Source organism: Leucoraja erinacea, chromosome 4, assembly GCF_028641065.1.
Source record: "Leucoraja erinacea ecotype New England chromosome 4, Leri_hhj_1, whole genome shotgun sequence".
In the NCBI taxonomy this organism is placed as follows: Eukaryota; Metazoa; Chordata; class Chondrichthyes; order Rajiformes; family Rajidae; genus Leucoraja; species Leucoraja erinaceus.
The window spans coordinates 98,026,818-98,042,707 of NC_073380.1; the positions used below are offsets into that span (position 1 = coordinate 98,026,818).

Sequence of the window (15,890 nt, forward strand, 5' to 3'; positions counted from 1 at the left end):
GAGAGTTTAATAGTCTGTCAATGGTGGACAACAAAATCTTACTATTTCCACCACTTTCTGCAATCATTTGAGAACATTGGGTCTTCCTTGCAGGTCTTACAGCATTATTATAAGTAGCAATGGTATCTTTATAGATGCCAAGATGTACTTCTAGTCCTGTTTTTCTCCACTTTCTTTCAGCTACTCTACATGATTTTTTAAACGTATCAACAGAGTTATTTAACAATGGAAATATTTTAATCCTTACTTGCCTTTCAATCTTGAGAGGTGCAACTTTATCAAGTGTCTTAGCTAGGTTACTGTTAAAAGCTTTTATCATTTCGTCAACAGAATCTCCCTGGGTGAGAGAAGCGCATGTACTTACAAGCTCAGAACATTTGAGTTCTGCTGCTGGATCTAAAAAGAGCCTTTTACATGGGGATAAGGGGAATGGGGGAGGATAGGGGTAGGAAGAGGGATGGTGGGGCGCACTTGGGGATGGTTGCCGTGACTCGCGTCACAACGGGGATCTCTGGCGTTACAACATCAGCCGTGCCTGCGCAGTTGGGGGCTATGGGTGAGTGGTGGAATATTGCGTTGGTGGAACGGGTTGCGTTGGGGGACCAGGCCTCCCGTGTGACAGGGACTCATGGGTCCCACTTAGTCTAGTATATATTACTAAAACTCTCATCTTGTTTGTTAGTATGTCTGTGAATTGGCTGTTTGTCCGTGAGTCTATCTGTGTGTCTGTGAGTCTGATCCTGGAACTACATGATCCCAAAACGGTACATGATAAATTCATGGTATATTTTACAAGTTATTCACAATTTAAACTTTACAAAAAACACTTTGACAAAAATCTCTTCCATTTGCACTGGCCATTAGCAGTGTATGACATCACAATGGCATCTTATTTACATAAACTGCCCATCACCACCCCACTATTACATCACAATGGGATCTTATTTACATAAACTGCCCATCACTACCCCACTATTACATCACAATGGGATCTCGTTTACATTTTTAAAAACTCAGTTTTCAAAAACACAGCAGCTCCCACCTCACAATGACATCAAGGGGTGTAGGGAGGAGAGAGGGGTTATGGAGGGAGGGAGTGACTGAGGGTAGGGGAAAGGAGAGGGAAGGAGAGGTGAGGGAGTTAGTGGGGGAGGGGAGGGAAGGACGAGAGGGGAAAGAAAAGGAGAGAGGAGAGGGAAAGTGCTGGGGATGAGGGGCAATGGAGGAGGATAGAGGTAGGAAGAGGGATGGCGAGGTGCACTTGGGGAGGGTTGCCTTGACTCTCGTCACAACGGGAACCCATCAGCCGCGCATGCGCAGTTGGGGCTATGAGTGAGTGGTGGAATATTGCATTCGGGGACCAGCCCTCCCGTGTGATAGGGACCCAACGGGTCCCACTTGGTCTAGTTGATGATAAAAGTCTCGTTGGTTAATGATCTAACATTGAGCAGACCCATTTTATACTATTTCATGGATGTGATTTCAGATTGCGGGGAAGAAGTTCTTGTAGTTGATTTTTTTTACTGGCACTAGATTGAATCTATCCGCAGTGTGCAGAGATCTATTTAAAATGGATCTCGATGTAATCCTCACGGGGATTGTTAGTGGTTGTCCAGGAAGCCTATGTAAACTTGAGGAAGAACTACAGTTTTTATCTGAAACATGAGCGTACTGGACAGAGAGAAGGGGAGAGAGTGTTTGTGGGCTATGGATCATGGCCGTAGGTATGTCCAGATCATGGCCAGCATGTGGGGACAAATTAATTAGTCAGTCAAGTGCACTGCGTGTAATAGATTATTAGAAGGCTTTCGTGAGCCAAGGCTGTTGGGGTTAATGCCATCTTTCATAAGAAACATAGAAAATAGACGCAATAAATAAATAAATAAACAGATAAATAAGTAAGTAAATAAATAAATAAATAAATAAATGAATGAATAAATAGATAAATAAATAAATAAATGGATAAATAAATAAATGAGATGAGATTAAATTAAAAGCGCTGGATTTCCCCAGAAAAGATTAAAATTGTCAACAAAATGAAAGTTCTTTGAGCTGCAAAATGACTGCAACCATGTGTGGAAATGTAAAATCTTGCTAAAGCAACAACTTCCACAATTAAAAGTCGGAATTGGTCCTGAGACAAAAATACATTTCTCCGTGTCCTTCAACGAGTTTAAAATGGAGACAAAATTGTGTCTCAGCTGTTCGGATTGTTCCTGGGATGTGTCATTTGTGCCCGCATGGATAATGACATTTTTAATAGAAACATAGAAACATAGAAATTAGGTGCAGGAGTAGGCCATTCGGTATATCCATAATGTCTGTATATTTATCAAGAAGGCTCAGAATCTGCGCTAAGACCACCAAGACTTTAGCTCCAGGGAAAGACTAAGTTACAGCTGAATTCCCCCTCGCGCTTTTCATAATGGAGTCAGTATTAGAAGTGACGTCGGAGGAAGGGGCGAGGGGCCTGGGCCCACTGCTGCTGAAGTTGACGTTAGATAACCCCTCTACGTGATCTGGAGTCCTGGAGTCCTGCTGGAACCACTACCTGAGAGGTACCCCATGTGGGAGGGGGCGGACATGCCGGAACTACAACATGGGAGGCTGAAGCCATGGCGGGGGAGAGATTGCCCCGGACCGCACTGAGACTACAGGTGAGGATGCAGTAGACAACACTGGACGGGCAGGGCCAGCGAGAGGCACTGGAGCATAATCGGCGGGTGGAGATGCATGCCTGGTCGCAGCTGGCGGACCCAGGAGAGGTTTATTTCTTCTAGGCTGTACCACCTGGCCTCCTGTCCTCCCACTCCTTCAACAATAGCTCATCGAAAACTGTGCTCATTATTGCAACTTTCCATGATATTTGAAAGACCAAAATAGAAAATCTAGCAGTAGATGCTGGAAATCGGAAATAAAAATAGCTCAAGCCAGAAAAACTCAGCAGATAATGCTGCACCTGTGGGAAGAGAAACAGAGCTAATGTTTCAGTTCAAGGGACCTGACAAAGAGCCTTCAACCTGAAAGGTCGACTATTTTACTTCCCACCTATCCGGCTGACCTCCTGTATTTCCAACATTTCCTTCCCTTTTATTGCCCTTACTATCATCACTATTACTGGTCGTTAAATTGATCATTTAATTGATCATTAAATGACTCTTAATTTGAAGTTGCTGTGCTTTACAATGTTTAAATCCACTTGTGACTTTACCCTCATCTGTCATTATAGATTCATCTGACCCACTGTGTTCTTATGATTCCTGGTTGCATTTTTTTTTACATGGCCTCCTCTTCCCCATTTTTTACCCCACTAGAAATGCTGGTGTCTACAACTAATCATCCCCCTCTCAGATATCTACACCCAAATCGCTTTAGTGTCTCCACTCCCTTAAAAACAGTTTTTATCCACGAGTAGTTGCTAAAAAAAATTCTGTAGCCTCCCTTTGATCTGGTATTTCGTTGGTTCACATAGAAACATAGACATAGAAACATAGAAAATAGGTGCAAGAGTAGGCCATTCGGCCCTTCGAGCCTGCACCGCCATTCAATATGATCATGGCTGATCATCCAACTCAGTATCCTGTACCTGCCTTCTCTCCATACCCCCTGATCCCTTTAGCCACAAGGGCAACATCTAACTCCCTCTTAAATATAGCCAATGAACTGGCCTCAACTACCTTCTGTGGCAGAGAATTCCACAGATTCACCACTCTCTGTGTGAAAAATGTTTTTCTCATCTCAGTCCTAAAAGACTTCCCCCTTATCCTTAAACTGTGACCCCTTGTTCTGGACTTCCCCAACATCAGGAACAATATTCCTGCATCTAGTCTGTCCAACCCCTTAAAAATTTTGTACGTTTCTATAAGATCCCCCCTCAATCTTCTAAATTCTAGCGAGTACAAGCCGAGTCTATCCAGTCTTTCATCATATGAAAGTCCTGACATCCCAGGAATCAGTCTGGTGAACCTTCTCTGTACTCCCTCTACGGTAAGAATGTCCTTCCTCAGATTAGGAGACCAAAACTGTACGCAATACTCCAGGTGTGGTCTCACCATGTCCCTGTACAACTGCAGTAGAACCTCCCTGCTCCTGTACTCAAATCCTTTTGCTATGAAAGCTAACATACCATTCGCTTCCTTCATACCATTCGCTTTCTCATGCTTGATCAATGGCGTTTTATCATTAATGTTTTATTATTATTAATGTTTAGTGTTTTCCAAGTCATTCGTAACTGTCACTGTATGTCATGTTGTCACTTGTGGGTGGAGCACCAAGGCAAATTCCTTGTATGTGAATACTTGGCCAATAAACTTACTTACTTATACTTCTTTAAGGCCCTTCTTAGCATTTATTATCTGTGATTAGTTACTCTACATAATTTCCTTTTTTTCCATGCCTCCATGAGGTTTGTGGAGTGTCTTTCCTTCAGAGGCACCACAAAAGTGGGGCAGAGCAGTCTTGGGCTTTAATAAAGCTGCCACTCGCAGCACCAGAGATCTGGGTTCAATCCCGACGTTGGGTGCTGTCTGTGGAGAGTTTGTACATATCATCTTGGTGGTCTGGTTTTCTCCCATATCCCATAAAATGTATTGGGTTGGAAGATTAATTTGTGTGTAGTTGGGTGGTGGCATCAGATTGGAATTGACGGCAATGTGAAAAGAATAAAAGAGATTAAGGATTAGTGTAAATGGGTTATTGGTGAGCAGCACAAAATCGGTGGGGCAAAGGACCTGTTTTCGAGCTGTATCTCTCCATAACTCCGACTGGTGAATATTGTATTGCACTGAAGCTGGGTTGGATGCTACAGATCCCTCTGCTGATGAACTCCGACATTACATGCGACTCCCAGGGAGTGAAACAAGTGCCAATATACCAGAGCAAGAACTGATGCTTGCGAGAGGAACTGCAGATTTAACTCCAGTGGGAGACCAGTGTTCCATCAGGTGGGGATGTGTGGGACAAGTAAATTCATTCCCACCCTGCTGGATAACCAAGGTGTCCCGAACAAGGTAGCTGGGCCTTAGGCAATTCAATGGGATGACCTGTAGCCCTGCATAGGTTAGAACCCTTCAACAACTACTAATCCTTACTCATATCCTGTTATTTGTTTTTAAATCTCTGAATGGTCTCACCCCGCCTTACCTCTCTGAGCTGCTCCACCCATACGCTCCTGCCCGGTCCCTCATGTCAGCTGGTCAGCTGCTCCTGGAGGTACCGAGGTCTAATCGGAGGCTCAGAGGGGATAGAGCCTTCTCTGTTGCTGCGCCAGCGCTCTGGAACACCCTGCCGTTGCACATCAGACAGGCCCCCTCACTGTCCATCTTCAAATCCAGTGTTAAAACACATTTGTACTCCCTGGCTTTTGACCATGCCTGAGGCTTTGCTTCTGTTTGTGGTGTTTTTGATGTTTCTTTATTTTACATGTCTTTTCCTACTATTTATTTTGATTGTTATTATTGGTGTGTATTAACTTTTTTGTCAATGATTAGTGATGTACAGCACTTTGTTGCAACTATGATTGTTTTTAAAGTGCTCTATAAATAAAATTATTATTATTATTATTATTATTATTATTATTATAATATCATGACTATTGTTGTTACCCTGTACCTAACAAAAATAAAAAAACTTTCAGGGGACTAATTTGTGTCTTGTCTCATAATCAGAGGTCTGTACATGAGGATAATAGATATGCAATGAAACAGGATAATGCTTGGGCTAATTTAAGCCAATTCTGCTTCATTACAATTTAGCTACATTATGTTGGACTCCATCATTCCTTTCTGCCAGCATCAAGCATCACTGGAACCAACAAAAAAGTAATGGACAGTAAAGGAGGAATTTGTTTAAACGATGCAATCAGTCCATTTATTAATTCTGGTAATTTGCAACTTAAAACAAAGGTTCACCATTCACGAGTCTTGCAAATAAATGTATTTGCTTTAGAGATAGAGTATGAAAACAGGCCCTTCGGCCCACCGAGTCCGCACCAGCCAACGATCATCCCATAGACTAGCACTATCCTACACACTAGGGATCATTTAGAATTGTCTTTTACACAAGCCAATTAACCTTTGAAATATAGGAGGAAACCAGAGCAACTGGAGAAAACCCACGTGGTCACAGGCAGAACATGCAAACCCCATATAGACAGCTTCCATAGTCAGGATCAAAGCCTGGTACTGTAAGGCAGCAACTCTACCAGTGTGTCATTGTGCAACCTGCGACATTGGACACAATTCCCAGATCTTGGGATACAATTCCAACTATGTATCCCACCCAAGAAAGGAAAACTACTTTTGAATCAGATTCATTCAAAAGAATAGAAGATAGTTGTAAACATGGTGGGATTGCTGCGGATGTTGAAACAGTGAGGTGAAGAATGTTCAGGTACAAAGTCAGTGCCTGATATGTGACGAAGAATTAATGACCTGAAACATTAATGCCCCCTGTCCCACTTAGGAAACTTGAACGGAAACCTCTGGAGACTTTGTGCCGCACCCAAGGTTTCCGTGCAGTTCCCGGAGGTTCCCTTCAGTCTCCCTACCTGCTTCCACTACCTGCGACCTCTGGCAACCACCTGCAACCTCCGGGAACCGCACGGAAACCGCACGGAAACCTTGGGTGGGTACGCAAAGTCTCCAGAGGTTTCCGTTCAGGTTTCCCAAGTGGGACAGGGGCATAAACTGTCTCCACAGATACTGCATGAACACTTCCAGGACCTCGTCATCATACTTAAACATAAACTCCAGTTGCGACGTTGCAGTAGGAAACTGCAGTTTCAAGTTCTTAATAATATAAACATTGATAATCACCATCTTCCAGAAAGGTTGTTTTGCCGTGAAAGACTTTCCCATTCACTTCAATCTCTTCTGAATTACAGAAGGGTCTTTGAAAACCACTTTCCCTACACACCCTCTTCAGGATCTCTGTTGGTTTCATGGAATCACGCCAGGCGTTGGAGCCTTCTCTGCAATTGAAAAAGACTCAAAGATAATTAAATGACAACATTTTTGGAGGTGTGTAAAATACACCAACTATCGAATCTCTCAGAATACTATTGATGGTATGAAAAGCAGCACATGGAACCAAGTAACCTTATGAGATGTTTCTAATCTTTCCATTCCTCCTCCTTTGATTTAAGAAGCCAGGTAAGGTATGGCCTGAAGAAGGGTTCCAACCCAAAATGTCATTCCTTTTATCCATAAACGTTACCTGACCTCCTGAGTAATGCCCCTGTCCCACTTAGGAAACCTGAACGGAAACCTCTGGAGACTTTGCGCCCCACCCAAGGTTTCCGTGCGGTTCCCGGAGGTTGCAGGTGCTTGCCAGAGGTTGCAGGTAGTGGAAGCAGGTAGGGAGACTGACAAAAACCTCCGGGAACTGCACGAAAACCTTAGGTGGGGCGCAAAGTCCCATCACAGTGCAAAAGAAAATGAGCAAAAGAAAAAATAAAACGGAAAGTGATAGTAAACGTCAATTCAATGAATAGTGGGGAAATGAGTTCTTATTCATTGCGAGTCTGTCAGGAAAGCTGTTGTGCATTGTTTGTGAAAACACTCTCTCACAAAATAGAAAACATGATCTTAATAGACACTATAAAACACATCAGACTGAAATAGAAGGAAAACTGAAGCTAATGCTTGGATCTGAGTTACGGTAAGATTACGAGATGAAGAAAAAGGATGAAATGAAAAGACGACAAAATATATTTGTTAAAAGAAGTTGTCAAAGTTTGGTGTTGACAGAAGCGTCCTACGAAATTGCTTTAGTGTTGGCTAAATAAAAACCGGTGGCTTCACTGATGGCGAAGAAATTGTTAAGGCTGGTTCTCACGTTGCGATTTGAGACAAGATGTACCCCGAGTGAAAGACTCGTGGTTGTGTACGAGATTGCAAGTGTATGATCAAGAGTTTAACCAAGTTCCCACGGGTATGACAAGTTTGCCGTTTACTTGTCATTTCTGCGATGTTCCAAGTTCGTCTCCCGAGTTACTCTTGAGCCAAGGTACACAAAAAAGCTGGAGAAACTCAGCGGGTGCAGCAGCATCTATGGAGCGAAGGAAATCGGCAAAGTTTCGAGCCGAAAACCCCTTCTTCAGACTGATCGTGGGTGGGGGGGGGGGGGGGGGGGGGGGGGGGGACAAGAAAGGAAAAAGGAGGAGGAGCCTGAAGGCTGGGGGATGGGAGGAGAAGGCAGGGGGGCTGAGGAAGGGGAGGAGACAGCAAGGACTAACAAAATTGGGAGAATTCAATGTTCATGCCAACAGGATGCAGACTCCCCAAGCGGAATATGAGGTGCTGTTCCTCCAATTTCTAGTGTTGCTCGCTGTGGCCATGGAGGAGACCCAGGACAGAGAGGTCGGAGACGGAGTGGGAGGGGGAGTTGAAGTGCTGAGCCACCGGGAGGTCAGCTTGGTTATTGCGGACCGAGCGGAGGTGTTCGGCGAAACGATCGCCCAACCTCCGCTTGGTCTCACCGACATAGATCTGCTGACATCTAGAGCAGTGGATGCAATAGATGAGGTAGGAGGAGATGCAGGTAAACCTCTGTCGCACCTGGAACGACTGCTTGGGTCTTGATGAGGTTGGAGGCTCGGTCGGGTAGGGCATTGGAGTTGATGGTGTCGGTGTTGGTGATGGTGCTGGAGATGGTGGCCTGGTGCTCGTCAGTGGGGTCATGGTCCTTACAGGAAGCAAGATGGGAAGAAGTGTAGTCCAGATAGCCATGGGAGTCAGTGGGTTTATAGTGGATGTCAAACTATGTCAATCTGGACCATGACCAGATACAGAGAAGGTTCACCAGACTGTTTCCTGGGATGGTAGGACTTTCATATGAAAGTCCTAGCCTGTCCAACCCCTTAAGAATTTTGTAAGTTTCTATAAGATCCCCCCTCAATCTTCTAAATTCTAATGAGTACAAGCCGAGTCTATCCAGTCTTTCTTCATATGAAAGTCCTGACATCCCAGGAATCAGTCTGGTGAACCTTCTCTGTACTCCCTCTATGGCAAGAATGTCTTTCCTCAGATTAAGAGACCAAAACTGTACGCAATACTCCAGGTGTGGTCTTACCAAGACCCTGTACAACTGCAGTAGAACCTCCCTGCTCCTATACTCAAATCCTTTTGCTATGAAAGCTAACATACCATTCGCTTTCTTCACTGCCTGCTGCACCTGCATGCCTACTTTCAATGACAGATGTACCATGACACCCAGGTCTCGTTGCATCGCCCCTTTTCCTAATCAGCCTCCTCACAGTTTACACTGCCACTCAGCTATGTGTCATCTGCAAATTTGTTAATGTTACTTGTAATCCTTTCATCTAAATCATGAATATATATTGTAACTAGCTGCGGTCCGAGCACTGAGCCTTGCGGCACCCCACTAGTCGCTGCCTGCCATTCTGAAACTAACCAGTGAACATTTTCCAGAACTAAGATAATTTGCCCAAACTTATATCTGTCATTTTGGAACAACGTACAGATTTTCATCCATGATATTAAAAACAAAAACAAGGTCTCGATTGACTGATTCAAATTTGAAGAATTCGCTGCTGCTCTCAGTAACAAAGTTAACTCCAAACATCAAAAGCTTGGCATAATCAGACACAAAATGATCATTAAAGTAAGCAAGGTTTATCTTGTTTTTATAGTAAATCATTATATCATGTAAAAATGCTATGTACTTATTAAGATATTTTAACAAGAATTGAATGGGGGGTACAAGTGTTGTATGGCACATCTGAACTAGTGTGTGAAAAAATTGGGGCATGGAATGTAAAAGGTTGGCCACCCCTGCTCTAATAGGTTGGCTGGAAGAGTAAAGGACCTGTCCCACCAGCATGCAACTGAATTGAATTGAATTGAATACCTTTATTGTCATGCAGACCTTACGGTCTGAACGAAATTTCGTGCCTGCAGTCATACATACAATAATACAATAATAAACAACACTAAACACAAATTAACATCCACCACAGTGAGTCCTCCAAGCACCTCCTCACTGTGGTGGAGGCAAAAATCTTAGGGCTGCAGTCTCTGCCCTCCTCTTCTCCCTCTGCGCTGAGGCGATACCCCACCGGTCGATGGTACAACCAGTCCCCGCGGCTCACCGAACCCCGCAAACGGGCCGGCTCAACCACCGCGGCCCGGGGTGGTCGAAGCTGCTGCCCTCCAGTCCAGCGGACGCAGCCGCCGGCCCGCGGCTGAACCCCGGTCTCAGGTCACCGCCGCCAGAACGCCGTCCCAGCCACCGGAGCACCGTATGCGGCATGCACGCAAGTGCGACCAAACCGGAAGCCGCACGGAGGTCAAGTGATCCCCAACCAGGGCCTGTCCCACCAGCATGCCACTGCATGCGGCGAGTGCGACCAAACCGGAAGCGGGAGCCGCGCGTAAGTCGAGTGATCCCGTACGAGTTAGCGTGAAGTTCGGGCGAAGGCGTATGCCGTCAAGACGCTGCGTACGACGTCAAGACGCTGCATACGGTGTCGAGACGGTGCGTACGGCCTCAATGTGGCTGCAGGCCGGCAGGCCATTGCCGCTCAGAATTTTTGGACAGTGACAATTTTTCAGAGCCCCGCGCGATGTCGGGACCAGCTCCGCACAACTCCATACGGCTCCGGCGATCAAAGTGGGACCGACCCTGCGAGGTCGTACGGCTCAAGCGACCACGTTAGGTCGCGCTTGCCGCATGCAGTCACATGCTCGTGGGACAGGCCCTTTAACCCTCCCAGCCAACAGTTTGCAGCCCTGATTACTTCGGATTGGCTCATGCTGCGATAATGGTACATCTTCACAATGGTCAAGGACTTGACTGGGACTGTTTGATCTCCTCCCATGATGTTCAAGTACCTTATAGCATCATAGAGTTAAACAGTGTGGAAACAGGCCCTTCGGCCCACCAAATTCGTGCCAACCATCAAGAACCCATTTACACTAATCCCATTGTTTCCATTCATCCACTAAAATTATTTACACCACTTATCATTGTCTGGCTTACATGCAGAATATTTCTTCTGTAAAATTCGTTTTTAAATGTCAGTGTAAAGGTAATTGCTATTTCACCGTCCTTACATCTCGTATCTGTAGGGCAGTCCGCAGGTGGCTCGATGCTTGCTGTAAAAGCGGTTCTCCAGATCAATCTTGGTTTCTCCGATCATGTCATCTTTTCCAATCATGTCAAAGTCATAGACTCCTATTGTGAGCAGAGACTCCATTGGGAAGGTGGCCTCAATATCATAGGACCTGAGAGCAAAGTAAAGAATTACTGTATAGAAAATAACTTTTCCCAAACTAGCTAAAAGAAGAGTAAATAATCATTTCATGGAAGTATTAAACTGACAGAAACAAATGTTCGGACTTCAGAAATTACATTTGATGGGATCGGGCCATAGTCCTGACGTACCTTGCTGTGAATGGTGGCAGATACTTAAGAGGCTAAAAAGAGGCTCCAAGAATATGCTCAGCTTCAATTACGAACATCAGGGATAATTTACAACAAACTTCAGTCAAAAGTGCAGTGTGTTGAACCATTTTGCATTGGACCCACTGCAGTATCAAGGAGTCACAAGAAAACTAATTGGGCATCAAGGATGAAACAAAGCTAATGTCTGGAACCACAACCCACTCAAAGGAAGATGGCTGTGGTTGTTAGAGGCAAATCACTCCAGCCCCAGTACACCACTGGAGGTGTCTGATCATCTTCTGCTGCCATTAGTGATTTTCCTTTCATCATACAGTCAGACGTGGCAATAAGACACCGCTAGTTGCAATCAACAGTTCTATTTCAATTCCTCAAAAAATTAAACAGTCGACCCTCACACACACAGCAAAAGCTAAACAACAGTTAGGCTTGCGGTGATGTGACAAATAATATTTGCACCACACAACTGCCAGGCAATGTCTTCCAACAAGAAAGTCTAAGGTACTTAGACTTTCTAAGAGAGAATCTGAATCTGAATCTGAATCTGAATCTAATTGCCTATCCTTCACAGGCAGAGTCATTACCAACATTGAGTGCCCCACCATCAATGGTCTTTGAGTAGGGCGTTCGATGGTAAGGGTTGAGGCAGGTTATCACTTTCTAAAATTACAAAGCATCTCACTATTTACAAAACACAAATGAGAACGTTGACGGAACACCCTCCGTTAGTCTGGATGAGGGAAGCTCAAGCAATTCTCATCAAAAGCGATTGCGACATCATTCTTAATATTAATTTCCTTGACCACTAGGTCACAGCGGATGCAAAATACACAAACGACAAGATATGTTTATACATGCCTAAGATTATCATGACAGACACTCCTTTGAAAGGAGAACAAGGATAAAGGGCCCACAGGCACACCTCCAAAATTAGGCTCTTCTCCAAGTCACATGTGCATCCTGACTTGAACATTTATGGCATCATAGAAACATAAAAAATAGGTGCAGGAGTAGGCCATTCGGCCCTTCGAGCCTGCACCACCATTCAATATGATCATGGCTGATCATCCAACTCAATATCCTGTACCTGCCTTCCCCCCATACCCCCTGATCCCTTTAGCCACAAGGGCCACATCTAAAATATAGCCAATGAACTGGCCTCAACTACCTTCTGTGGCAGAGAATTCCAGAGATTCATCACTCTCTGTGTGAAAAATGTTTTCCTCATCTCGGTCCTAAAAGATTTCCCCCTTATCCTTAAACTGTAACCCCTTGTTCTGGACTTCCCCAACATCGGGAACAATCTTCCTGCATCCTTTCATTGTCACTGGGTTTAAATGCTGGAAATCACTTCCAACATCAAGACTCAAGAATGTTTAATAGTCGTATGCACCAGGACGAGAGCAATGAAATCCTTTCTCCCTTCATCTTTGCAGGCACATTAACACAACAAACAGCAAATAAATAAACAATAATACAATGACATCAGTTAGAGTTGGTAACCAGACCATATTAGTGCAAGCCAAGGTACATAATGCAACTTAGAACAAAGTCCACAGTAGATTGTTGCTGAGGGAAGGTTGTGGTTAGGGTTGTGCAAAGGTGGCTCAAGAGCCTGATGGTGAATGGGAGAAAGTCGTTCTTGAACCTGGAGGTAATAATGCTCGGGCTCCTGTATCGTCTCCCTGAGAGTGCAGGCAGATGGTGAACCTGATGACATTAGCATTCTTCTTGAAGCAGAGCTTCATGTGGAGAAAATGGTAACACGTGACAGCAGACTACTTGACAGTCAATAAAATACAGACCGTGACCCTAATGCATGTTCAATATGAAATACAGACAAAAACACACACACACACACACACACACACACACTCATACACGCTTCTTCAAACCTTCCAAATTGTGGATGCAATTGTTTTGGGATATAGTTGTCGCGATCCGTAATTTCAGTCTTTCCAAGCTTCAGTACAATGTATGGATCAGCTTTGCCATCAGGGTCTGCTGGATGTAGGTTGGTAGCCTAATAAAAGCAAACATTTTGAAGTGGCACATAACAAAAATCAAGTAAATAATCATGAAATATATTGGTTTTAATATACGTTGGTAGAGCTTCACGATCGTTTCACTGTATCAGCCACGAGGGGATATTCTACATGCAGTGTTGTGTGTTTGGAATTCCCTTCTGCAAATAGTACAGCACTAAACCAGTGGTTAATTTAAAAATGTGAAGCTGACTTTTGAAGAAGTGACGGGTGTTTGAAGCCAGTTGTAGATCAGCCACAATCACATTAAATACAGGACAGAGGGACTGAGATGTCTATTTCTGTCGCTATGAGAGAATATCCAGAATATAAAAGGGTAACTGAAGATACCTTCTAAACTTCATTTGGAATTGATGCAGGAAACAAAGAACACACTCCTCAGTGAAATATTTATGGCTGAGCAGATGGAGGAAGCTGATAGATAACGTTTCCTCTTAAGATCATTTTTCAGTGGCAGTACCACACCTGAAGATTAATTACCTCTCCTATCTACCAAAGCTGTCTGGTTTTCTTAGGGCTTCCAGCATTTATAGATATATTTACAGGTTTTCAACATATGGGGGCTTTGTACTTTTTTTTTAAGTCTTACAAGATACAAGATACAAGATACATTTAATTGTCATTGTCAAAAGTCTTGTCGTGTTTTACAGAATTTTCAGTGAAAACATGGAGGCTAGGGTGGGGAGCTGAGATCTATATATATATATATATATATATATATATATAGAAGAAACACTGATGATACTTACAGCTACAATGTAGGCTCGGATTAAAACTTTAACGGGAGTATTGGATGGCATTCCCTGCGGTATGTTGTATTGTCCTCCTGTATCGTAATCATCATTGCACTTCCACACAAAGAATGAACCCTGGAAGAGAGGAGAGACTTTTATACTGTAATCCCATGGACACTGCTCATTTATGGAAGAAAATGACCTACTAATTGTTCACCCTTGTATTCTGTATTGGCCAGGTACATTTGCAGATGCTCAGCCAAATCTCCACATCCACTTTTGATGGTGCTTGTACCTTGCAGTGAGTTAAATTACCCCTGTCCCACTTAGGAAACCTGAACGGAAACCTCTGGAGACGTTGCGCCGCACCCAAGGTTTCCGTGCGGTTCCTGGAGGTTCCCGTAGGTTTTGGCAGTCTCCCTACCTGCTTCCACTACCTGCAACCTCCGGCAACTACCTGCAACCTCCGGGAACCGCACGGAAACCTTGGGTGGGGTGCAAAGTCTCCAGAGGTTTCCGTTCAGGTTTGCTAAGTGGGACAGGGGCATTAAATTACCCCTCCATGGTCTTGCCTCCCACACCCCGCCCCCAATCTCTACAATAGGCTCCAGCTCAGGAACTCGCATTTACAAGCCTCTTGTGTAAGCTGCACATACCTCCACTGGCAACAGTCTCTGCCAATCTTGTCCATCGGATCTGGAATTTCTTTCCTTGCTCTCTCTTTCTTCATTTATCCATTTTTAGAAGTGGGCAAGACTGATACATAGCACCCATCCCATAATGCCCTACACAAGATGGTGTATCGCCTCTTGAACCAATGCAGTCTTTTTGGTGAAAGCACTTCCTTCATTTGGAACTCTCCGCCACAGAAGGTAGTTGAGGCCAGTTCATTGGCTATATTTAAGAGGGAGTTAGATGAGGCCCTTGTGGCTAAAGGGATCAGGGGGTATGGAGAGAAGGCAGGTACAGGATACTGAGTTGGATGATCAGCCATGATTATATTGAATGGCGGTGCAGGCTCAATGGGACGAATGGCCTACTCCTGCACCTATTTTCTATGTTTCATATATTTGAGGAGACCATTCCAGATTTAGACCAACGGTGATGAAGAAATGGTGTTATTTTTCCAAAGGCAGGAAGCTGAATAAGTTGGTGAGACGGTACTAGTGTTCCCATGTGTGTACCGTGTTCCTATGTGCCAGCTTTTGATTCAATAGACTTAAACCCACCTTGAATTTTCCAACAATTCTTTCATCATCTGCACTGGTGTCATCTTCACTTGCTTTGCCACGAAAGAGGTCAAACGTTTGCATCCAATCATTAAAGTTATCAAATGCTTCTTCTAGATCATTTTCATATATCTGGTGGCAGAAAAAAAAATCTGAAACCATTTGGCCTCTTACAATAAGGCAACCGATTTCCACCAAGATACAATTAGAAGGTAGAAATCTAGTACGAACACCACTCATAAACATCCACAGGAGATTTCAGGACAAGAATTTGTAAGGAATATCATAAATTTAAATTTGCAGTTTAGGTTTGTGGTTGGGAGACAATGTAAATTGCATTGCAAGTTACAACTGATTACTATAACCCTGTGCAATTCATTGACTACTGGACTATGCTACACAGGAATATTATAGGCAGGCCTTTCCACAAAGATAGCCCTGGCACAATGGAGAAAGTA

General features: G+C 44.1%; 1 protein-coding gene across 1 annotated transcript in view; it reads right to left on the bottom strand.

The window, feature by feature from the left end:
- Window positions 1-15,890, bottom strand: part of fer1l6 (fer-1 like family member 6) — a 132,140-nt gene that overhangs the window by 21,202 nt on the left and 95,048 nt on the right. The window contains 5 exon segments of the mRNA XM_055633476.1: window positions 6,816-6,970; window positions 11,076-11,246; window positions 13,320-13,447; window positions 14,219-14,338; window positions 15,433-15,564. Of these exon segments, the coding sequence (XP_055489451.1) occupies window positions 6,816-6,970; window positions 11,076-11,246; window positions 13,320-13,447; window positions 14,219-14,338; window positions 15,433-15,564 (706 nt within the window).